At 39.8% G+C, this 24417-nt stretch overlaps 2 protein-coding genes across 10 annotated transcripts in view; one reads left to right on the top strand and one right to left on the bottom strand.

Annotated features, from left to right (window-relative positions):
* Positions 1-453: 453 nt before the first annotated feature.
* atl1 (atlastin GTPase 1) lies at positions 454-18815 on the bottom strand. Of its 4 annotated transcripts, none has more exons than XM_028000183.1 (15): positions 18685-18813; positions 15456-15729; positions 13586-13836; positions 12144-12278; positions 9758-9862; positions 9502-9552; positions 9259-9315; positions 8980-9072; positions 8161-8299; positions 7230-7357; positions 7077-7133; positions 5962-6033; positions 5445-5876; positions 4332-4346; positions 454-2825 (listed from the first exon to the last, which is right to left on the bottom strand). In XM_028000183.1, the coding sequence occupies exons 2-15, from the start codon at positions 15493-15495 to the stop codon at positions 2706-2708; spliced, it is 1695 nt and encodes a 564-aa protein (XP_027855984.1). In that variant the 5' UTR covers positions 15496-15729; positions 18685-18813; the 3' UTR covers positions 454-2705. The 4 variants fall into 4 exon arrangements, with proteins under 4 accessions (XP_027855984.1, XP_027855985.1, XP_027855982.1 ...); XM_028000184.1 differs by having other exon boundaries at positions 15462-15729; positions 18685-18812; XM_028000181.1 differs by lacking the exons at positions 454-2825; positions 4332-4346 and having other exon boundaries at positions 4619-5876; positions 18685-18815.
* map4k5 (mitogen-activated protein kinase kinase kinase kinase 5) overlaps positions 16610-24417 on the top strand; it is a 37723-nt gene continuing 29915 nt past the window's right edge. For 4 of the 6 annotated variants that reach the window (XM_028000180.1, XM_028000179.1, XM_028000177.1 and 1 more), the window contains exons 1-2: positions 16611-17021; positions 17329-17555. In XM_028000180.1, coding sequence (XP_027855981.1) covers positions 17448-17555 — 108 coding nt within the window. In that variant the 5' untranslated portion in view covers positions 16611-17021; positions 17329-17447. Of the gene's footprint in view, positions 17022-17328; positions 17556-24417 lie in introns of all 6 variants that reach the window. The other 2 variants (XM_028000175.1, XM_028000174.1) reach the window with 1 other exon arrangement.

Here is a 24417-nt window from a genome sequence, read left to right as displayed (position 1 = left end):
TTTTCATAATCAGTTTTTTATTTTCTCCCGTTCTAATCCAATAACTCAGGTCGCGGTGGGGCGGCGCTGATCTCCGCAATTCGGGCACAGGAATCCGCCTTCAGTTCGTATTAAAATTATTATTTTACAGTACAGTAGTTATTTGTGTAATAAAAAAAAAGTTTATACAGCACTTTTTATTTGTTAAACAAATGTTTGGGCCTGTAAAAAGGTTTTGTTCTTTGGTTTCAATGTATTATGGAGTATTACATTGTATAATAATTGTAAAAAAAATACAGGTTATTACTTTGTGGATTTCGCCCGCGAAAAACGAGGGTTCACTGTATATAAATTAATTAATCAGGTGTTAAATGCTCTTGACCATCTTCATGAGGATGCTGCTTTTGAAAACTAAACTCAGATTCTCTTCAAATTATTCTATAAAACAAAATCACATCTGAAAGGCTTGTTTTCATTAATTTGGTCCAACTTTATTGATCTCTTTGTGACTAACTCTGCAGTGTGCCGAAGCCAAACAGCTAGTTTGAAAGATGTCGACTCGTTTAACACTTGCCTTTAAGCGTAGAGGAGGGATGATATAGGGAAAAGAAACGACTAAAAAATGTTTTCATCTGGTTTTCTGAGACAAACAAAACCACTTCTCTGACTCGTGAACAAGAACACCTAAAACACTCAACGTACGGGATTCTAAAACGATTCGACTGAACGCCTCCTTGATGCTGATTGCACCCTGTGGAAGACTGTGGAAACCAAGCAGTGAACTCAAAACCATCCACACACCAAAACAAAAAAAAGTCCGTCACCATCAAAAGCTTTGTGTTTGTGAACGTGAGCTCGAGGCTCCTCTTGTCACCACACGACTGAGTTTTTCCGCTCGGAGGGTTCAAGTTACGCGTGTTGGAGATGGCGGGTCAGATCCTCAACCAGGGGCCTTTTCCCCAGAGCCGGGCCTGTGGACACGCCCGGCAGCGTCCAGCTTTGATGCCTCTGCGGGCGCAGAACGGCTACATTCCTGGGATTTGCTGGAACATTCAGCGAGAGACAAAACAATGGGTCCGTCGGCCTCCTCTTTGTCGTGATAGAAGCTAAACACAAACACACACACACACACGTACACGACCTCTCGACTCCCAATAGCCAAACACACATGCATTGGATCACGTGGCGGGGAATAAAGGAGAGATGCGAAGCTGCGAGCGGAATAAAAAGATGAGGTGACGATGACGATGACGATGGTGATGCCAGTCGTGTTCTGGGAACTGGAAACTGATGCTGCATCGAAACGCCTCGACTTCTCTTGGAGCTTTTCCCTCCCAACATGCAGTGCCTTGGAAAAGCTTTCACCTGAAACCTTTCCACGTTTTTGTCACGTTTATAACCACGTTCTTCAATGTTTTTTTTGTTTGTTTTTTTTTGACAGAATACCAAAAAGTGTCACAATTCTGAAAGTGGGAGGAAAAGGTTGCATCTTATGCAAATGAAACATAACCAGCTTAAAAAAAACCCATTATAAATATGGCAGGTAGTGCACTAAAAGTTAAAATATTTCACTCAACAGGAAATATTGTGTTGGGAGTGTTAAATTATGCAAAAGTTCAGTGGCGACGTCATGCTGTGGGGATAATTTTCTCTAGCAGGGTATAGGAGGCTGCTTAGAGTTGATTCAACTCAATAAAACGAAAAAAAAATAATTATTAATCCCTAAAGAATATTTCATAACAGATGCTGTAAGACTGGAAACTGAAAGTGGTCCTTATATACAAGCATAATGATGTATATAAGGACTAGAAGGGCCTAGTCAAAGTCATTGCCCAATATATTTGAGAATCGGTGTGGCAAATAAAAAAACTGATCTTCACAAATGCTCTTCATCCAAGCTGATGGCGCTGCCAGGAAAAGAGGGGGAAATGCAGCTGAATAGTAGAAAATGATAGAAAGTCCCAATAAAATACATTGAAGGTTTTGTGGTTCCAACATGACAGAAATCTGCAAGGCACTGCATAGCCTCCAACTAAAACCGTACCCTTGTGTGTCTGGATTTACCCAGGCTGACACAGATGCAAAAATAAAATAAAATAAAAAAAATAAGACAAAACATTTAAATTTTATGGCACAATACCACTTTGTCACAACCGTTAAAACATATAGATATATTCTTTTAAAAAGTATACCTGAATTCTGAGCTTAAAGATGAGAAACATCAACATGCAGATAACGCTGCTTCATTATTCAACACACTGTACATAATTTGGCCTGTTGCGGATCTTGGATATAAACAGCACGAAACCCTAAAGAACGGAACGTTTGTCACGAGTGGTTATTTCAACAAAGTCGGCAACACTTTGGGGTGGGAGGAGAAGAATTGCCCCGCCATTAAATGACAGAAAAAATTTGTGTGATATGAAATAAACAGCAGACTCTGAGGTCTCCTCCAGCTGAGTGCCCAGAGACAAAAAGGTGAAAGACGACGGTGAAAGACTGGCGCCCACGCGACGACTGGCGCCCACCACCGCGGCGGCGCTCCGACATTTCTGATGCATGAACGTTGTAAAGTTCAATATAAGGATTAAAGTAGGTGACTGGACTTGTTGGCCGCAGCAGCGGACGCCAGAGTAAAGAAGTGCCCGACGGGTGTTGGACGTCCATCCCAAACAAAAACAAAAACAAACAAACAGAGAAAGAAAAGAGTCCCTGCTGCGACGTCATCAGTCCTTCTTCTTGTCCCGCTCCTCGGCGGCGGCGGCGGCGTCCGCGTGCGCTCCGGGGAAAGCGTGGTGGTACAGGTGCCGGTGATTGGCCGCTACATTGTACAGCTTGTGCAGAGCCTAGGGAAGGTAAATGTACACAATTAGTACTTGTTGTTTTATTCAGTCATAACCGACATCACGGGAGTTTCTTTGCGCAACGGGAGAGCCAGTGACATGAACGCAATTAATTAATTTATTAACTTCCACTTTTATCCTAGAGGTACAACAAGCAGCAATGCTTCTCCTGTCTTCATTAGCTACACAGACGGACAGATATTTCCCTAAAACACCCAGGTAAATGACATGCTACATGCATACTAAGTAAGCCTGACATAAACAATGAATTAAAAATGAGAGCAATAGTTTCCATTTGTGTCCTTTGTGTGTGTAATTCGCTTAAGGTTTATACAGATGCTGCCTTTTTAGTATTACTGAAGAGTCGCCATTTTGAAAAGGGGCGAACATTTGAAAGTGTTTTCAGTTGCCCTTTTTTTTTATTTTACAAAAGTCTTTGCTGGCAGTTTGCCTGCCTTTCCTGTCCGGGCCCAAATAATTTATATGTTTTGAAGGAAAATTTTGTTTTGTTGAGCCTTCATAATCAATTTTAGTTACTCTTTCAGTTGTTTTCTGTAACTATTTCAGATATTTAAAATCTCCTCCAGTTCCAGTGTTTCGTGTTATTTGGAAATTATAATTTATTGACCTTTTTTAGGGTCTACTTTTATTATTATTATGCCTTTATCAATGCTAGTTGAAAATGGTCTCAAAATGACAATATTAATGTTTATCAAAATAATTTCTGGGATAATTTATTGTCCAGCAGTAGCAGGTTTCAGGAGTATTCAAGTATTCTCACCCTGTTCACCTTTTAACATTTTGATTTTACAATCTTATATGTTTTTGTTTTATTATTTTTTGCACGATTGGTCCTCACAACAAGAAACGGACATTTTTGCTAAATTTTTCAAAACCAGTCAGCTCGATTAGACAGCTAATTAGATTTAGGTCTGGCCTTCGACTAGACCATTCTAACACATGAATAAGCTTTGACATAAACCATCGGCTGGTTGTTTTCGGTCATTTATGTGCAGGAAGACGAACCTCTACCCCAGATTCAATGTTTGTTTTGTTGTTTTTTTTGCAGCTTTTAGCACGTTTCCTTAGGAAATCCCCACAGCATAATGCTGCAACCACCATTTGTCATTGTCAGAATGAAAAATGGCGCGCATTGATTTTATTAAGTGGCATCTGAGTAAAAGTTACATTTTTGCACGCGAAACATGTGATAACTACTCGTCTTTTTCCTTTTTTATTTCCCCAATTTCTTCGTAGGAGTGAGAAAACCTGCATCCACCAAGCTGAAGAGAAGAGGTGCCATCCGGCTCGCTACCAGCAGACGGTGTGAAAGCCAGCATCAGCTGTGGCATGGGGGCGCATAACTGCACAAGGCAAGACATGCTTACGAAGCAACAAGAAAGGACTTGAGTACCTACACTAATTTAGAAAAATCAAAGCAGACACAAACGCGAGTCGCCGTTTGGTAAGCAGGTGCTTTAGCTCTCCTGGTTCTTCGGAAAAACTCACCTCGTTCGTGCTCCCCTGCAGAGGCAGTAAGAGAAACAAGCACACGTGAAGTAAGTGGATAAGATACACAACTGAAACACAGATTACTCAACAACAATGACAAGGAACTTAATCTGGTCGTAAAGTATAAAAAAAAAAATACAAATTAGCATATGGAAAAATATCTGTATTTCCAGATGTTATTCCCTTTCTTATTTTCTAAATGTTATTCTCCTCCTTTATTTCTTTCTGACTTCCCACATGTCCTTCCTTTCCAATCCCTTTTACCTTTCCTTCCTTTCCTTTTTGTGTCCTTCCTGTCATTCCTTTGTGCCGTTCCTTTCTCACTTTCCTTGCCCCTGTGTTGTCTTTCCTCGTTGATCACTTTCCTTGCGTCGTTCCACCCCTTGCCTTCCTTGTGTTATTTCTTTATTTCTATCCTTCCTTTTTACCATTTTCACAGAAACTATGCACTGAACCCGATGTAGGATTTACTGCCACCTAGTGGATATAAGCCGTGTGTTCGCTGATGATTGTGGATCTTTTTTTCTGACCACAAATGAATAAACCGCAGAACCTATAATTTCATTCCTTGGCAGAACACAACAAATATCTCAGTCAAAATGCAGCTTAAAATATGAATCTTTGTTGTTGGGTTTTTTTTAAGTCTTCAATCACAAATTGGATCTATCTGGAGAAATCAACACATTTTGATTGCGAATTGCTTAGTAAAAATGTAGTTTAGACAATAGCCAGACTTTAGAAAGAGGCAGTAGCCCAGGGCTCCATTTTTTTAAGGGATGTGGGGCACAGACTATTATTGTAATTTTTAAATAAATGCATGTTTTGCTGACTTTGCACTTTATATAAGAGTCCAATATGAACATAAGCAATACTCAAGTATTTGAAATGATAAAGTTATACAAATTTTTATGGAACTACTGGCCAAGGAACATATTAAACCTACCATCATTAGCTGGCATCATCAGTTCTTACCCAATTATGTACAGAACTACCTATTAATTCACTGTCATTTGCATTAGAAAGGAATCGTTCTTCAGTGGACGGGCCACCAAAACGGGTCCCCACATCCTCGTAGATCCGGCCCTGCTTAGAGGTGTGAGTTTCACCCACCTGGTCCCAAAGCGCCCCGGCCACCTGGTCGATGACGGCGCCCAGTTCCCTGTACTCCCCGGAGTAGCGGATGTAGGCCCAGGTGCAGAGCGTGATCAGCGCCAGGCCCAGGATCATGTTGCACAGGCTGGCGATGATGTCCACGCCCACAAAGCCCGTGATGCCCGCCGCCACGTACATGACGAAGATGACCACGAAGAGCGTGGCCGGCGTGCGCGCGGCGTGGAAAATGTTCTTGGAGTCGTTGTGCTTGATGTACTGGACGAACACCTCGTCGATCTCGCCCTCCAGCTGCTGCAGGTAGCGGCGACTGAACTCCTCGCCGCCCATCTTCTTGACGCCGCGGAAGAGCTGCAGGGCCTCCTCCCTGATGGCCAAGTGTCGGTTCTGTAGCTCGCTGGGGGCCAGGAAGGGCCGGTCGCCCCCGCAGACCTGTGCAGAGAGGAAGGGGGATTAACGGGGAAGGAAGTTGGGAATTTGGCGCTCACGTTTACTCGGGCTGCTCGTTTCCACCGACCTCCTCCATTTTTTTGTTGTACAGATCCTTCGCCGCTGCGACTGCTGCTAAGTTGTTGGCCTCTGCTGTGGCCTGAATGAAAACACAGATTTCACAGTGAAACACGAGATGCAGCGCAATGCAATAAATCCAAAGAAAGAAAAAAACGGTTAAACACAGAAAAAATAGAGAACATGTGTAATTAGACCAGGGATCTCCAACCTGCAGTACTTTGGATCATCCTGAATAACTTTGGCAAAAAAAGTTATTCAGGAACTTTAATATCTGTAAATATCCCTAAATATTTAAGGATATTTTTCCTTAAATATAGACATAATATCAAATAAATTTTTTGATTGTAATAATTGCCCCAATTTTCCACAACAGTGAATAGTGACTATAAAACAACTGGTAATATTTTCTTTTAACTTTACTTTCAAAAATGTTAACTATGCTGAAAAGTTTGTACATTTTCAGAATCAGAACTTCAAAATTCTGACTTTGATTTCAAAAGCTTGCAGCATGCAGACATTAAGTATATATAAATATACTTTAGAGCAGGGGTGTCAGACTGACTTTTATTACATCAAGTTAAAGTTGGTTGTGGCAGAATGTTTAGATAAAACTACCAATTAAAATATTATCTTTGGATTTAAAATGCAACAACATAAAAAATTTTTTCATACTGATGTAATTTCACACTATCCAAATAAAAAAAGGATTTGACTCATTAAAATAATATCTCGACGGTCTATCTAACGTCTAGCGGGCCGCAAAAACTAGATGTGATGGACCAAATTTGGCCCACTGGCCTTGACTTTGAAATATGTGATTGAGAGAAAATCAAATAAAAAATTTTTTATGGTGTTTATCAACATCCCATAGCAAAAAAATTATACATCCACTTAAATGCAAAAAATTTGTTTTATTTTAAAATCAAAGAAAAAAAAGGTCCTTTAAACATTTTTCTTTCGCTCACGTTTGTCAAAAATTACAACCAGCCTTTTTTCAAAAGATCGTGCAACATTTGCAACTCTAAACAAGTTTTATGTAGTTGAACTGATGTCAAAATGGCTCTCTCAATTACACAGGCTGCAGACCCCACAATCAGACACAACAAGCGTATTGAAAAGTACCTGCAGCATTGACTTTGGATGTGGCAACTCTTCACCCTGGTATATCTTAATGTATGCCTGAAGCACGAGGAATAAAGACATTGGAGGCAAGGAAACGTTTCGTACGTAAAATACAAAACATTATGCTCTCATATTCACTTGACTGGTGCTGACCTTGAAGTACTCCAGCAGGCCCCTGCAGGTGATCTTGCTGCCGTTGATTTCCTTCACGTCGATGTTGCGGGGGCTGAGGATCCAGGGCACCAGGATCTTCAGGTTGTTGATGAACTCGCCATCAATCTCTAGAGAAGAACAAACAGTTTGTGTTAAAATCTGGTAAGGAGTTTCATTTATTTAGTTTTGCTTCCAGGGGTTTTATTTTGGATATGTAAAAACGTTGCACTGGATTTATCATCCAGCAAAATTTGTTATCGTGACAGGGCAAAGTTGCTTTAAGTCTTACTATTATAAGGTTCTATGTGTAGGAAGGAATGTTTTAACTGTGTTAAAGTATAATTCACTGCGTTATTAAAGAAGAAAAATGAAAACGTGGAACAGTAGTGAACCTTTCCCACCAAAAACACTCGAATGGCTTACTGACAACTCCTCCAAGAAGTGTCACAAACAATTTATTATAACATTTAAAGGGCTACAGGCCATTTTTATTAATGAATGTATTTATTTATTTATTTATCTATTTTATAACCTGTAGTCAGAGATTAAAATCAAAATTTTAAGAAAAAAAATAGCAAAATTCTGAGCTTAAAGTCTAAATTTTTTTTGTTAGCGGCCCTAATCCTCTTCTGTAGTTGTAGCTCGTCTCCCAGTGACAAAACGTGACGTGCAGACATCTTCCAAGTTGGGATGCACCAATTGAAATCTCCTGGCCGATCACCGATTTTTAAAAAACCTGAACTGGTGAGACCAATTTTTTTTTTTCCTTGTCTAAAATGTCGATAAATACAACAACAAAGTCGCTAAGTCATCAACAGTGAGGTGATGATTGCAAATATCGTTTCCAAAAATGAAAGAAATCAAAAAATCAGAAAATCCCTGATTTATCTGGTTGCATTGTCCCTCTAAAGAAAAAAAAAGGACGATGTACCTTTAATTCTTCCGTCAAAGTGAGGGTTGGTGGCCACTTTGAGGCCGGGGTGAGGCATCAGGAAGCAGGAGATGTTGGTGAAACAGGAGTGGATGTGTTTGCGCACGTTCTGAAGCTCCTCGTGCTGATTCTCTGAGATCTGCAGCAGAAGCACACGGTTCTGGTTCTACGCCTGGTTTAATTAGTCCATCTCAATGAAGTAGAATGTCATCAAAAAGATCATTTATTTCTGGAATTCATTTCACTCATGTTATCTAAACCAAACAGCCTCGTTCCAAGCATAGTGAACAATCTCAAGAGTTCATTTCTAATCATTTTCAAAGTTGTTTCTAAGAAAACCTAAATATTTCCTAAAAGAATTTATAATGGGAAAAAAAAAACATCCTGTCATGGCTGCTGATAGTCTTGCTGCTGGTGCAAGGTTTTGTACTGACTTTTTCCTTCCACTTAACTTTCCTGTAATGTGTCCAAATACAGGACTTTGTGAAGAGACAGCTTGCCCTCACTGGTTAGGATGTCCGTGACTTTTTGTTGAGCAACAGTCAGCATTCTTCCTGGTGAGACTTCATGGGCGATAACATGACTGTTATATAATAAATGGACCTTCAAACATTTTTAACTTTTTAAAATAAAAATTTACAGAGAAATTTACTTTTTTTTAAAAAATTATCTGTATTTTGTAATCGACATAATTGAGAGAAATACATGTTTCAATTCCTGAATAAATTACTGAAATAAGTGTACCTTTTGATGATATTCAAATTTATTGACATCCATTGTAAGTTTGTAATGAGGACTGTGGAATCAGAAACGACTGACCTTCAGTCTCTTCTCGAGGAACTTTATGCCGCCCTCCTGTCCGTAAGGAAACTCGTATGGAAAACTCCAGTCCCGAACCAGGAAAATCAGGGACTGGAAAAGATAATAAACCTGTATGTAGCTCTGCACAATAGGGTCATATTTAAAATGACTGTTCTCTTTCAACTTTATTTTAACATGTAGCATCTAAATTATTGCTTAAAATGCAAAAAAAAAAAAAAAAATTATTTAGTGTAAATTTGTTTTAAAGCAGCATTTAATTGGAAACATGTTTAATACCTGGAAAGGTTTAAGGAACGTCTCCTCCATCGCTAGTCTTCCATACTCGGTGAAAAGCTGAAATAATAAACACATCATCAATGATGATCTGAAATATCTAATTTCAGCTCCACACTTTAAGTTAGCAATAAAGTCTGAGTTTACTTGATGATAAATCATGCTCATATTCAATTTCAATAGAATTGCTAATTTTTGAATGATAATGTATTCCAAAACTTGCCTTGTAATGTTTTTATTTTTTACCTGCAAGTGCTGGAGGTCATCCTCTTGTACATTCTGTGATATGTTGTAAACCTAGAAGAGACAGTTTCCTTACAATATTGATATGCTGAGAATATTTAAAATGCTGTCGTGTCAGAACAATGGAGAAAAACAGGATGAGGGTTTTCTTTTTGTCTTTTTTTTTTAATTTAAATTCAGGGTACAGTTGTTCGGCTGCTTCCTATGGACCTGCAAACCTCACCGACCGGTGCACTCAGATAGCACTAAACTGTGGTACCTGCATGGAGCTGATCATGGTGCTCAGGGCGAACACAGTGGCCGAGTCCCTCAGCGTGGATTGGCTGTCAAACGTGCCCTGCGTGTCCATCAGCAACACGGCGACCTGCGTCATCAGACACGAAAAGAAACTGACCCGTTTGTGTGTCTGAATGTTTTCTACGGTCACAGATGTGGAACCCCCCCCCAAAACCTTCAAATAAATTCGTCTTTTCTTGGAGTTTTAAAATCTCAATGGAAAACTTTAGAAAATCCAATGTATTCCATGGGAAAAAAACTATCTTATCCAAACTCTTCTGGGAAGGTTTAGAGGTCAGCTTAGGGGAATATCTGACCATTTTTCTAGGAAAGCATTGGTGAGGTCAGACATTGATGTTGGACACTACGACCTGGTTCTCAGTTTTTGTTCTGACTGATCCTCAAGGGATTCTATCAAGTTGAGGTCATACCAATAAATATTGTCCAAAGCAAACTTGCTCATCCATCCACTTTTGTGCTTTGTTTGGCAGCCATGTTGGTACTAAATGGACCATCTCCAAACTGTTATGGTCTTCACGCTGTCCTTCAGTGTGAAGACCATAAAATTGTCCAGAATGTCTTCCCATGGTTGCTTTGACGGGAGTTAAGGGATTGAGACCAGTACCTAAGAAACGAACACCATAAGTCTCCTTCGACGCTTACATGGAGACGCTCCTCAGTTAAACTGTAATATTTTTGTTGCGATCATTTACACGACACCAGTGACCAGAGTCCCTCACACCGACACGTTTTGAAACCAGGTCTCAGAGTGAAACTTTTCTGTAAAACTCCCCCAGGATGTGTTGAATCGCAGAACGCACGGCTGAAGAGTTCATTCTGCACATACACAGGCAGCTAACAACAAAAACAACAGTGCATATTGTTCTGTCCTAAGCTAGTTGGCCTGCTCAGTTTAGCCCAATTTCCGATAATGTGTGACATGAGCACTTCTTTCGGCGGAGACGAGCTACTGTTTTCAATGGGGTGGGAGCTAGCGCATTTGATGAAATGGTAAAATCACAACGCCATCTAGTGGCCTGGCATGACTATTACAGCTGATTCAAAGAGTCTTGTCAGTACTGTCTAAACGTGAAACTTTTTCCCCAAGCAACGTTTAAAAATACCAGCAATTTCCAGGCATAGCCTGAAGGACCATTTTCATGGCAACTACCAAACGCTGTCTAATCCATTACCTAACCTGACAGGGAAGTAGGAATCATCACTCCAAAGTACAAATCCCTACTACACTAGAGTCCAGTGTTGGAGTTCTTCACACCACTCCATCCGACACTTTGCTTCTTTGAATTGCTGTTGGAGATGTATAGCCGTGGAAACCCATTAATGAAGCAATGGACTAATCTGAAACCCATGTGAAGCTTGTAGTTATCCACTCTGCACATAGTTGATGACTTCTACACAGTCAGCATGCGGTTTCCCACACCCTAATTTCCTCCATGTCTGACTTCCTAATGCTCTTAAGAGCGACCTGTTCTTTCTCAAATGTTTGCAGAAGCAGTCTGAATGTCTTTCATGCGCCTGTGGGTGTCAAAGTGGTTAAAACACTCGAGTTCAATGATTTAGAGAGGTGATCTAATACTTTTTCAATTGTATGTTCTACTGACTTTATGTTTATCATAAGAATAAGACCTAAAGATGCCTCTTTTTCATTTTACTGGTAGAGACTAGAGATGCACCTATCCAATTTTTTCACTTTCAATACCGATACAGAAAAACAGACCTGAGTTGACTTAGAATTGTTCTTTCTTTTTCAACAGCGATATAAATCTACTGAATTACAATTGCAGGCCCACAGCATCACAGGTCCTTCACCGCTCCTAACAGTAGGTGTGTGGTGCTTTTCCCCAGTTATCCTTCGTGCCATACTTGACCCGCCTTCAGAGGTTGTTGCTCAACCTTCGTCTCATTTGACCAAAGCACAAAGTTCGACTTAAACGGCCAGCAGAGTTTAGTAAACTCCACATATGAACTCCACAAACAACCGTCAGCATGTAGCGGTGTCTAATGGTTGTTACGGAGACTTGGTGAACCAATCTGTACTGCAGCACTCTTTTTTTCCTTACCTCCCTTATCATCCTACTCATTATAGAGAAAAATATGGGTCCCTGTCCAGCCGAGAAGCAGGCCTATGTGTCACGTCATATTTATTCCCCAGGGAAAGTCACGATTTACTAATTAGACGCTTCTTCAATGTCTGATTCAGTTACCCACCAAATTCATGCACTCACATTAAAAAGCCTTTTCTTTTCCCCAGTGTGCCATTATGCTACTGCAATGAAAATTTGAAGGTTTTGTACAAATATTACCACGGTTGTCCCTGTTTGTTGTTTTGTCGAGGAGTTTATTCTGACCTTCCTTCCGTCTGGTTTGTCCACCAGGAAGACCTCGCTCCAGATTTGGATCCCGGTGGTTTCCCTCTCTGAGCCCCCCCTCCAGGAGAAGCCGGTCAGAGGCTCGCTCGCATCTCCGAGCCAGTTTTCAGACGCCTGGCAACAGAATGTGGCAATTTATTAGTCAGATAATGCTTGATCTGCTGACAAGTGGCATGCTGTTTCGATTAGGAACGATTGCAACAAAACAAACTTTATGTGCAGCTAAATTATAAACTAGACTGGGAATGAACATTGGAAAAGAACAGATTGTACCTGTACAACTGGTGAGGCTATAAGTATGGGATATACCCTAAACCCATCCCTAAAAAGCACAATATCCAGAGAACAAATACATACTTGAGTTTTCTACATTTTGCTACATTATAGATTTCAGTCTATTTTATTGGGATTTTGTATGATAAATCAATGTATAAAAAAATTTAACAAAACATTCAGATTTTTTTTTATAAATTAAAATTCAGAAGTGTTGCTATCTAACAGGTTCTAGAAAAGCTTAAAGAAAAGTGTCCTCACAGCATGATGCTTCCACCATGTCTGCCTGCATTTGTGTGGCCTACAAATGCAGGCCACACTTTTCAGAAAGGAAATCCCAGAATCTGTTTTAGTCCTCTTCAAATTTTTCCACCACCTTTTGTTGGTCTATCATATAAAATCCAAATAAAACACTTTAAAGTTTGTGGTTGTGCTATGAGAAAATGTTAAAAAGCTTAAAGGAGCAGTATTATGTATTTTTCTATTGCATAAACGTTGTCAACTTCAGATGTCAGAAAAATGTTATATACATCAAATATGACTTAAAATACTTTTTATTTTATTTAATACCTCAAAATTGGGCCTCTGTCTCTTTAAAAACTCATGTTCTTTCTGAAACGCCGCCTCTATTAACCCTTTAGCTATGTTTTCTGTTTTTAACATTTTTTTTTTTTTTACCAGCGATTCACTGAGAAGTTTCTCCTATAGTGAGCTCAGCAGATGCGCAGATCCTCCAGGTGTCTGCTAATTGCTGCTGGCTAGTCTGAAGGAGCTGAGTGTGAGGACCGATAGAGGAGGAGGAGCTTTGTCTCGAAGGCGGAGCTAGGTCCCTCCAGGTGTTTTGCACAGCTGAATGGTTGCCACGGGAGATTCAGGAATTTCTCAAACATGCATGAAAGAATCAAAGCAACACGCCAGATATGCTTTTGATAATGGCATAACATTATAGCATCAATTTTACATAATACTGCCCCTATTAGGGGTGTGAATACTTCTGAAATGCACTATGACGTAAAGGTAGCAGAGCACCCTGAGCGGCTGGAGACCAATCGGAGAACACTTTGGGATATTTTGTAAACCTTGATAGACCAGAATTTATTTTTACACACTTCCTCTAACCGCTTCAACAAGGAGTCACACGCACTTACATGGTTGTACATGTAGCGCAGCATGAAGTCCATGAGGAAGGACTTGCCCTTGCGGAAAGCCCCCGCCACGGAGATGGCCACCACCTCGCGGTCCCTGACCTCCTCGGACAGCAGGATCCGACTCAGCGCCGCCTCATCCAGCTCAAAGGTGTGGTCGTCTTTGACCAGCAGCACCTGGATGGGCCGGGCTCGTCCGTCCGGCTCCTCCTCCTCGGAGCTCCATTCGTAAACATTTTTGTCACTCAGGGACCCTGGAGGACAAATCAGAGGCGTGAGGTCAACGCGTCTGTACGACGAGGCGACCAGAAAGCGTTGCTGTGAAACTGTTAGAAGAGCCAGCAGTTCCTGTCCGCTATGATGACAGGCCAGACCTAGCAATCCATTAACTGAGAAGGCAGGAAAGACAAACCCCCGTTTTTGCAAGCGATGATATTCATTATACTGAATCAGTCCACTGCGTCCGTCCAGTCTGTCGGATCTCAATGAGATCACGCGGGCTAAAAGGTTTCTGAGCAGCAGCTCTGAGTGTTTCCAAGCAGCAAGGAAGCCAACATATTTACATACTATCCATACTTCTTAAATAACTCAGCTTGGATAGAAAGCATCTCTTAAAAACAACATATCTGAGATTATTAATTGGATTACAATTTGGACTTTGCCATTCCAAACTAAGGAGCTAAACTGTTGCTTTGTAGATTCAGATATTTTTTTAACACTCCACTCTGTTTACAAATTAATTAATTTGTGCAAACCGGATTTTATTTATGTGTAGCAGGGTAAAGGGATCTCAATACAAAGCACACACCACATTTTTTTCTGAACTTTATACATAAAAAAAAAATCACAAAACATGCACCACTATTTCTTTTTTTGGTCTATTGTGTAAACTAACATTACACAATAGTTTGTGGCTCTTACATGATGAAAAAGTTACAAAGGAAGACACCGTGGCTATCTACCACAACCACCCAGCCTGCGCTTTAGGAAAATGTGATCTTGCCTTCCAGGAAGTGACTTGAAATTAAAGTCTGGCTATAGCTCCCGCGAAGCCCTGCTAACAGGTTACGAAGTAACAGGCAGCGTTTCGGGTCGTGTTAGAAGACGCAACACAGAACAACTTGAACGTACGGGGAGTAATTTGATCAGTTGTTCTTCCGCTCCTTCTCTGTTTGGTTTCCCACTGCAGGGGCCTTCCCCGCAGGCCCAGCAGACGATCTGATCAAGCTGCTCCTGCCACTGCCCTTAAAACTGCTGAAGACGTCAGAAGCTGAATTAAGTGGGTCAGAGCGGCTCAACTCTGATGACAAACAGCAGCAGATTTTCATCTTTTCCCCTCATTTCTCACACAGGCCTCTCCCACTACCCCCTCACAAGCTGGTTGGACTCTAAAGTGATGTCAGAGATGGATGCTGGCAACCACTATAACCCTGATGATGGCAGCTTAGGGTAATGATGGGAATACAGATTTGGGATTTCTGATGCAGGATTGTATCCATTTTACCTCAAATGTATGACATAGCTTCAGAAAAATCAAACAGTAACTGTAGACATTGTGAATAAAATTGAAATTTTGGGGCCTGCAGAGGCCTAAGCTGTCCCACCAGAGCGTTTTCTGTCAACCAATCACCGCATTTCATCTATGTAATGGTAAAATATTTTTTTTAATGAACGTGTCTCGTTGTGCCTGCAGAAGCCAACTGCAGCACGGTGTTTTCTTCCATACCAACAAGGTACAGATACCGAGACATTAGAATGCATAGAACAGCTTTGGTCTCAATGTCCCGAAACGAAAACAAACCGAGCATATGACACCCAGAGCGCTGCATCGTTTCCACCCTTTGTGTGAAATATGAAATGTTTTTGTACGTACACTCACCCCAGCTGTCTCTCTCAGGACGGTGTTTCACCATGATGCGGTCCTGTTGTCCCCCGGCTCGAAGCGTAAATGAGCGACCCTAGTCGGTAGTCATGAGCGTATAGAACTGGGAGGATGCCCTTATCTCCAGCACAACGACGTTCCTGTTGCAGAAGGATGATGGTGCTTTTCTTCACCGCGTGATACGCTTATCTTGTCGCCAGAGGGCGCTGCAGTCTGTTGTCCCAGCACTGAGCGGCGAATGGAGCCTAATTAAAAATGCATAGAACTGTACACAAAGTGTACGTTATGTGAAAATGCCTCAGTTATATAAAAAAAATTGAATATGAGCTCTGCAGTGGTGAACAATTATTTTTCTAAAACTGCCCATGCAGTTTATATTTTTGTCGGTAGGTGGCGACATTGCCCAAATGTTGGAACCTAATGTCTCTGCTGCCTTCAGAGACATTACGGAGTTTTTTCTGTGATAGGAAAAGGGAAAGGTACTTATTATTTCGTCATTTAATCCCTTTGTGGTTTTCTTCGTTTCTGGCCCATGCTCCTTCGAACTCTCCTTGAGAACATTTCAGACTCGCTCTGGCAAACAACAATTTAAAGTAATATAAAATAGTTTCTACCATCAGGAGGTGGATTTCACAGTAATTTCAGTTTCATCAAAAATAATCTGTTATATCTGGACCAATAATAAATAGCATGCGACACAAAGTCATAAATAAATGTTAATTATATGTGAGCATTGAGAATTATTATGACTATCATCAACGTACTACATTTGTTTCATATGGATTTTATTTGTGACATTTTTGTCCTTGCATAACGAACTGGTTACAAAAAGTTCTGTCTATAGGTCCAAAATGATAGTGGTGATGGACGAAATTGAACGCACTGACTAAACTAAACTAAAAACTAACTAGTATGTCTTGAAAACAAAAGATTTCACTTATTATTTAGTTAAAGTTGAAGTCCACGTTATTCTGGCGGCCGCATTTTATATACATTATATAATCATTGTCGTGTTTTGTATGAGTAATCAGAATTATAGCATGTCAGGTATTAACTAGCGAAAATGGCAAGTTTCATATCTGGATAAGGGGATATGGAGTTAAAAAAAAAAAAAATCACCAGTCTAATTTTTCTTGGTTCCCTGAACACAAACAGTGTGTCAGACACAAACCATCGACAGCACAGACTAGCAGGACACTGTTGCTTTAGCGTTGTCTCTAACTAAATCCTTAAAACAGTTCTTTTATTAGTGACGATGGAGTTCAAGACATAATGTCGGAGCTTCTTTAAAGCTGCCAGCGGAGGGAAATGACATGTCAGCGGGGAAACGTAGGGCTGAGATTTCTGGGGGGGTTTAAGTATACTGTGACGCCTGTTCTGCTCTAACAGGGACGGAGTGAGCTGCAGCCAACTGAAGTTTACTACTGTTTCCTAGATAACAAAGGAGCTACATTTTTACTTTCTGAAGGCTTTATTCGACGCCACAACAATAGTTAAAGATTCGGAAGGGATTCAAAATGCAAGACGGGGGCATTTGGTGTGTTTGCGTTGAAAAAGGTGAGCCCAGTTTGACGTTAAAAGCAGGCGGAGAGCTAAGCTGGTGCGTTAGCTAGCATTAGCCTATGTGCTCTGTCGCTAAGTCCTTGGCTGGATGTGGCTATTTGCTGGAATGTCCACAATTGTCCTGGTAAAAGTATCGCAAAGTAATGCTTGTAGAGCGAGGCTGTTATAAAACAAACAAAGAAGTGCCAATCTAAGAATGCGTGTTTTATAACACTTGTTCTCTTTAAAGGAGAACGCGTAGTGGGATTAAAACTTTAATTTAGCCCTCTTAACACTTTCACAAACTTTGTCTCTGCGTCAGGACGTGAAGCTCAGAGAGGCGCCGTCTGAGTAGCGTTGGTCGAGACTGTCCTCTCAGCCGCCCACACCACGTTTAATCAAGCCAACTAAATGTAAAGGATCCCCCGGTTTCAAGCCACCATGGATATCTATCCCCGGCCGAGCGGCGAGATTCAGAGGAAGAACCCCCAGCATGACTTTGAGCTCATTCAGAGGGTGGGAAGCGGAACATATGGAGACGTGTATAAGGTAGGCTGAACTTGCTGGTTCCCACAGTCTGTCACAGGAGCTGGAGATGGTTTGGTTTACCGAGTTCGTGACTAATCAGCCCATATAAACTGTTTGTTTTGTAAGCCATTATTATGCGGCAACCACATTTGACTTTAGTTTTTGACTGAAGCCCAACATTCGTATTTGTCCTGCAAAAGATAATTTTGAGTATCTCTTCATTAAAATTGTATGATTTTGGCTATATATAGGAGTTTCCAATATTATACTTTTTTTTTTTTTTTATAGCTTTCTGCAATTTATGGAGCAATTAGTTGCTTAGTCAGTCAGCTGTTTGCTCAGGTAGAGCCTGCAGTCATTGACTTTGACAGACATGCCGTTTGTTATGGACACTCCTCACTTTCTGGGACATAATTTAAGACCTTCAGTTGGTAGCGAAAATGTTGAAATATATATATATATTTTTTTTAAATTATTGTATACTATCATTCCTTAAACTGGTCATTGCATTTTATTAGAGTTTTTATTACTAAGTGTCAAATGTTTTTAAAAATGTTTTAATCTCTACATAATTCATTTTTAAACCAAAAGCCTGACACATTATTGAATGTAGGTATTTACTAATTAAAGAATTGGTGTTTAGCTAGGGTTTAGCTCTGCAGGAACATAATGTCACCAGAACCTCTGGCGTTTACGTTACATATAGGCAGAGTGCTGCCAAGGAGATCTGATGCAAATTTAAAAGGCAAACGGTGACATAAACCAAACTGAAGTAGTCCACAGTTCATGCATTTTTTATTTTATATTTCTGAAACTGTGACAGCAGCACATGTTTGCAAACCATCAGTGGGACATTAAAAGTCTGACTGAGCTTATGTTTTCTCACAAGTTTATTGGTTACTTTATATGATGCGTAAAAACCTTTTTCACACATCAGTAATCGTACATTAGAAAATCAACTGAGGTGTTGTAACCTAAAGTGTAGAAACATTTTCTTTATCTTCTCGACTTGTTTTAGCCACACCGTTTTAACGGATCAGGAATTGTTCATTAAAAATAATGACAGACAGATTTCCCCCACAGTTATTTCCTTGAGTTTTATTTTCCTGAGCTGCCCTTTGCTTATTTAATCATCTACAAACTCACTGACCGTCTTATCCAGAGGTGAAAGTACAGCCCGCCTGTCATGGCCTCTCTCCATACAAAGCTCCTCTGGTCAGCTTCCCCCCACCCCCCAGACAGGCCACTGGTGGAATGTAGCGCCTGGTATTCACACAGAGCTCCCAGGCGGGACGGCTGCAGCGGGCTGAAATACGATCCAGCCCCTGTCTAAACACGCGCTTTACTAAAGGGTGTGTTCAGAGCTAAAATGACAGCGGAAACACCTCAAATAGGAAAAATGTCCCAGTTTAGGCTGCCTTGCACAGCTCTGTTTTAGGAAGCAGCTATCCTAACCATTGGATAGTTACTAGAGACTTTTAAAGATGGCTGGGATGCTCCGTAGCGATAAGAACCCAATAGAAAAAAATTAATGGATTTTGTTCAGCTTATAATGCTGTCGACATTTCTTAAATGTTGGAGCATGGACATGTTGACATTTATGCTTGTTTACCTCTTTTTTTAAACTTTTTTTTAAAAGATATACTTACATTTTTTTGTCAATAAAAAATGTTTTTTCATACAGTACAGGTTTTCCATTACGTGTAATTGACCGTGGCACACTGCTATGGCAAAATAAAAGCTGCCACACCTTCAAAATGAAGACTTGTTTTTTTTTTTTTTTATAATATATATGCTAAAACAATGTAAATCATCTGATGCATACAGAGCCTATATATGTGCAGTTCCACTAACCATGAGCATGAACACAATTAAAAAAGAAGTTGAACTACATTTTACGTTACATTTGACTGTAACTTTGCCACCCCCCCCCCCCCCCCCCCCCAAATTGCTCTTAAAAAATGTCGCTGTTTATGGTCCGCCCCCCCAATAATGAGATGGGATTCACGCCCTTGGCTGTGACGCTGCCTCCTGTGTGCTGCGCTGCTCTCAGGAGTGAAGTAAAACTAGAGACAACCATCTGAAGTAGAGCGAGCGAAAAGGCTAAAAGCGTCACCTAACGAAGTTTTCTATCAAGACTGTCAAAACGACCCTACTGTTAATTTATGTTGCTTTTGAATGACAGTAACATAGTTAATTAATATAGGTTACGGCTGTTGTGGCCATTTATGCTAAATTTTGTGGGTTGTAATTTCTACCAATTTAGTTTTCTTCTTTGGGCAGTTAGAATATATTTAAGTTGGTTTAGAACCAAAATCTGTAATTAATTTTTATATTTGGAATTGTTTAGATTACGTTCTTAATTGTTAGACCCTTCCATTAATTTGAGTAATTAAGAACACACTGGGTGCTTGGTGGAGGTCTATAGTTTGGCAAATGTTTGGTTTGAACGGGAGGTTTTGTTAAAGATTTTTTTGACCACTTTTTTGAACTTTAAACATCAAATTAAGTTTACTTTCGTTTTCAACCAAGTTATAAGAGGTTTTTAGTAATCATTTTGTCGCTGTTTTTTACAGGAAATAAAGCATATATATATTTTTTTTTTTCAAAACAATCAAGTCGGAAGTGCATGCAAATAAAACAGCCTTTGTTGTCTTTTTGTTGGAAGACAATGGCCTTCATACGTAATGTTTCAGATACAAAGGTTCCCTGGTATTTAATCAGCAGCGTTGTCAAACTTGTGTGTAACATACTCTATTTTTTGAAAACAACATCTGTGAGAAAACAGGGCCATAAATAAGCACATTCAACTGAGAGGCGCAATATTTCACCTGCTCCATGGATCAGTGTGAGTCGAGCAGTCAAGGTGTGCCTCAGCCGTCCACACGGTTCCTTTATTTTGTAATCCTTTCCAAATAAAAGTGGAGTGAAAACAGGCCGTGCCGAACTGCCTGGCTGGAAAACACACCGGTGGTTGGAACACAAGTCGCACCAAGAGATGAAACTCTAGAAAGTTATCCAGTGTTTCAGCAACAATTCGTCTGTCAAAGCAACCCTTCAAGTAAGCTACTTAAATACACAGAGTAATTCCCCCTTTCTTCATTAGAGCTGTGCATTCTCACAAGCATACATTTACAGTCACTTTACTTATTAATGATGCACATGTCAGAAAGCCTTGGTCTTGCATACTAAATGCAGAGATGAGACGTCAGGATTTCTGCAGCATTCATTCAGAGGCTTGTTTATTTTCACAAAGTGTAGGAGTTTCCAGCAGGCATGTAGATGGAGAATCATCCAAAACCTGAGATAACTTCATTTTATCCTGTTTAGGGACAACAGGATTGAAAAACCTAGACTTTTTATTGTCCCTCTTCTTTGTATTTTTTATTGCTAATTAAATTGACAGGAGAATTCCCTACAGGTGATCTGAGCTTCATAAATCTAGAAGCTCACCAACTTATGACTCCTTTTTTGTTTTGAACACGTCCGGGTGGGTAAAATGAGACTTAACTTCCTCTCGGAGATTGTTGAAATTCTGTGAACAGAATCTGTGAGCCACAAGGCAGTTTCATGTGAGGTGTGCGTTATTGCAGCTGCTGTTGTTATTCTAACTAATTTCTCTTCTGCAGCTTGTGGAATCATCTGGGTGGCTACCTCTGACTGTTTCTCCCAATATTAATGATTGGTTATGTCTGTTGCTGTTAATGGGATCTCAGGATAGGGCGAATGTTGCGCTATTGTACCAAATTAATTTGCTGTCAGTTTGCTGTCTAACTGCGCATTTGTTTAATATAGTGCCAGACTTATGGCGTTTTGGAAGTTTTTCCAATTTTCTATTTTGTTTATTTTCCTTCTTCTAATTGTCTACTTTGCACAGAAGCATTTTGTGCGACTGCAGTACCTGTCCCCTTAAGATGTGAAAAACGTATGTTACACCAACAACATATTCTCATAACATTATAACATTAATATTTTTAAACATTAACCACCCTTAGTTAACAGTTTAGGTCTTCTCTATTTATGATTAGCAAAATGTTTTCAATGGTTATTTGATTATTTTATTTTTTTTGCTGACAGACCACTATTGCTTGGAATTTTTCACAATAAAGCGCCAGCTAAAATCTATACAGAATAAGTTTATATTTCCTAGAAAGTAACGATTGACTGTACAATTTTTTTATGATTTTGACTCTTCCACTGTCATATGATGCCTCTGCAGTCCTTTACAAAAGGAGTTTGTTGCTGCAACTTTTCAGTTACTTTGGTTTTGTTGCTATTTGCTAGACACATCAGCAATATAGCTAAAACCAACAAAAATATAATAAAAGCATTTTTGGACAGATTTTTACATGTCACTTTGGTATAGAAAATAAAAGGAAGCTTTTGGATGTTGAAACAAATTCCTAATTGTAAATACAATAATGTTAGTTCTAAATTTGTCAAGAATTGGCTGTGAAATAAAGAACTGAGTCTCAAAAGACTCAACAGTACACTGATGAACATAAATGTAAAAAGACATAAATTACAGTTACATTTTTCCAGAAAAGCTTTATTAAAGTCATAGCAAGGTGAATTAAATAAAGTATTTAACAATTGAGTTGCAGTTACTCTAATCTCTTGTTGTGCACGGAGAAGTCAATGAAACTATTTTCTTCTCAAGTCTGACACAAAGATTAGTTTTTCTTGTCAGACGTCTGTTGCACGTCCTCCTCCTCCTCATTCCATCAGTCAGAAGATATTACAGGTTTCTTCTAAAAGTGACTTGTCAGCTGCATCTCTTACATAAACAACAATTTCTAAACTTCTCCTTTCCTGCTTCAGCTTTTTTTTTCAAGTTGGTTACTTCAACTTTAGGAAGTGTAAAGTGAGACACAGTTTGCAAACAAGTGTGAAGTTACTAAACGGTCACACTTTAAAGCAGAACTGTCGAAAGGTTCCAGCGTAGGTGAAAAAAAATTATGTCTCATATCTGTGCAGACATGCAACAGAGCAATGCATGACAAGGCCTCATTCTGTTAATATATTCATTCGTCTGTGTTTTGCATTTCAAAGTGTTCTACCACTCTATTTCCTTTTTTTAAAGCTGGTAGCTGAACAACAGTGATGAAAGTTATCCACACTGGATGGGCTTGTTTTTTTTGTTGTTACGGTTGATTTAGCTTCACTGCCCATCACTTCTCATGGATTAGGGAGCCTCTCATCTTGACCTGGATTCACAAGACCCACATCCTGCTTTGACACAGAAATTTCACAAGGCATGAGTAATTGTTGGGATGAGCGGTGGACCACCGCAATGAATTTAGATGTCAAATGTAAAAAAAAGTCACACTTTGAACATTGTAATTTACATGTATAAAGAGAGACTGAATTATAAATCCACTAAAACGTACCACAAACTTGACTTAAGCGAAGCTCATTTGAGATATTGGAAGGTTTAAGGCTGACTTCGTTGAATAGCACTGCTTTTTGCAAGTCAAGTGATGCATTTTAAAAATATATATTATTATTCAAATGAACTAGTATATATATATATCTGATATATCGATATCAGAAATCGGTTTGATATCAGCCAAAAAGCAAGTATTTGATTATATTGGCTCTCCAGAAGATCTCTGGTCCGGTATTTAGTCTTCCTCAGCATTTCTATCTCGCTCACCCACCCATTGGAAAGTAATAAATGGCTCAGTTGTTCTCACACATATTGTTGTGATACCACTTGATCAACCCTTTTCTAACATTCCACACTACAAATTGAGTAATGTATGCATGATTCATACTGGTATTGTATTGGAAAAGTATCGGTATCGGCCAATTCTCAAAGCTGCACTAATCAGTATCGGAAATGGAAAATCAGAACATGCCTAAAATAAATTGTAGAGGCATGGCTTGTGGGATCCAATCTATTTTATTTATAAATCACCTTTAAAAAACCAAAACAATAGGTTTACCCAAAGTGCTATACAATATGGACAAACCTAGACGATAATAGTATTAAGATCAAAACATTAAAAGCAGAATAAGATGTACTAAAAAGACAATAAAATTTAAAAATAGAAAACAGTAAGCCAACTTGCATTGTTTCAAAAGCCACTGAAGACAAAGTGCGATTTTAAGAGAGACTTGGGGTGTTTTCACACCTGATAATCTGGTAGACGGTTTGATTGGGGACCAAAATTGCAGAATTTGTTACATTTCCAGCTGGTGATCATTTGATAATGCTGCACTGTGTCAAATGATCCAAACTAATTGAAAAACCTATTCCCCACCTCCTAACCTGTGGAGGCGCTGCTCCGAAAATGTAAACAAAAATGGAGTGGTGTCAGGTTTTAGAGGTTGTAGGATTTGTCTTTTGTCTTTGGTGACAGACCACTTGCCTTTTCCCCCTCTCTTGCATTTGTTTTGGTTCTCTTAACCCAGAATGCCCTGCGCTATATAGTCTGCTTCCTGCTTTTGGAGCGGTCTCCGGTCTGGTTGCATTCACACATGCATTCGAACCAGACTTTCTAGACAAACAAACTAGAGCTTCAATAAAGCTGATTAAACAGGACTTTAAGGCCTGCACTCTTAAAAACGGCAACAGAAGATTCTCGGTGACAAACTTGTTCCACAAAATAAAATGGCCCAATATCCTCTGAACTTCAGATTCGATCCAACCAACAGAAGTTGGTCAGCTGATCTGAGGGCTGTTGGTGAAATATAAGGCTGGAGCAAATTCAAAGTGTGGAGGAGCAGGACCAGTAAGGCATTTGAAGGCCAAAAGAAGGATTTTAAAATCAATTCTTTGTTGCATTGACAACCAATGAAGGGATGACAGAACAGACGAGACGTGTTGGTGTTTGTGGTTAAAAACAATTTGAACAAAGTGATCCCAGCAGAGAGCGAA

This window comes from Xiphophorus couchianus, chromosome 19, assembly GCF_001444195.1.
Source record: "Xiphophorus couchianus chromosome 19, X_couchianus-1.0, whole genome shotgun sequence".
Classification (NCBI taxonomy): domain Eukaryota; kingdom Metazoa; phylum Chordata; class Actinopteri; order Cyprinodontiformes; family Poeciliidae; genus Xiphophorus; species Xiphophorus couchianus.
Note: the sequence above shows the minus strand (reverse complement) of the source record. Positions and strands in the feature narration are given on the sequence as shown.

Bases quoted from the DNA above. Each gene is read 5' to 3' on its own strand.
- atl1 (XM_028000181.1), bottom strand. From the start codon at position 15,495: ATGGTGAAACACCGTCCTGAGAGAGACAGCTGGGGTGAGT. The intron at 9,553-9,757 runs GTACCACAGTTT...TGTCTCTTCTAG, and splicing joins CCATGATCAGCTCCATGCAG to GTTTACAACATATCACAGAA. The intron at 5,877-5,961 runs GTCGGTGGAAAC...CTCTCTGCACAG, and splicing joins ACAACAAAAAAATGGAGGAG to GTCTGCGGGGGCGACCGGCC.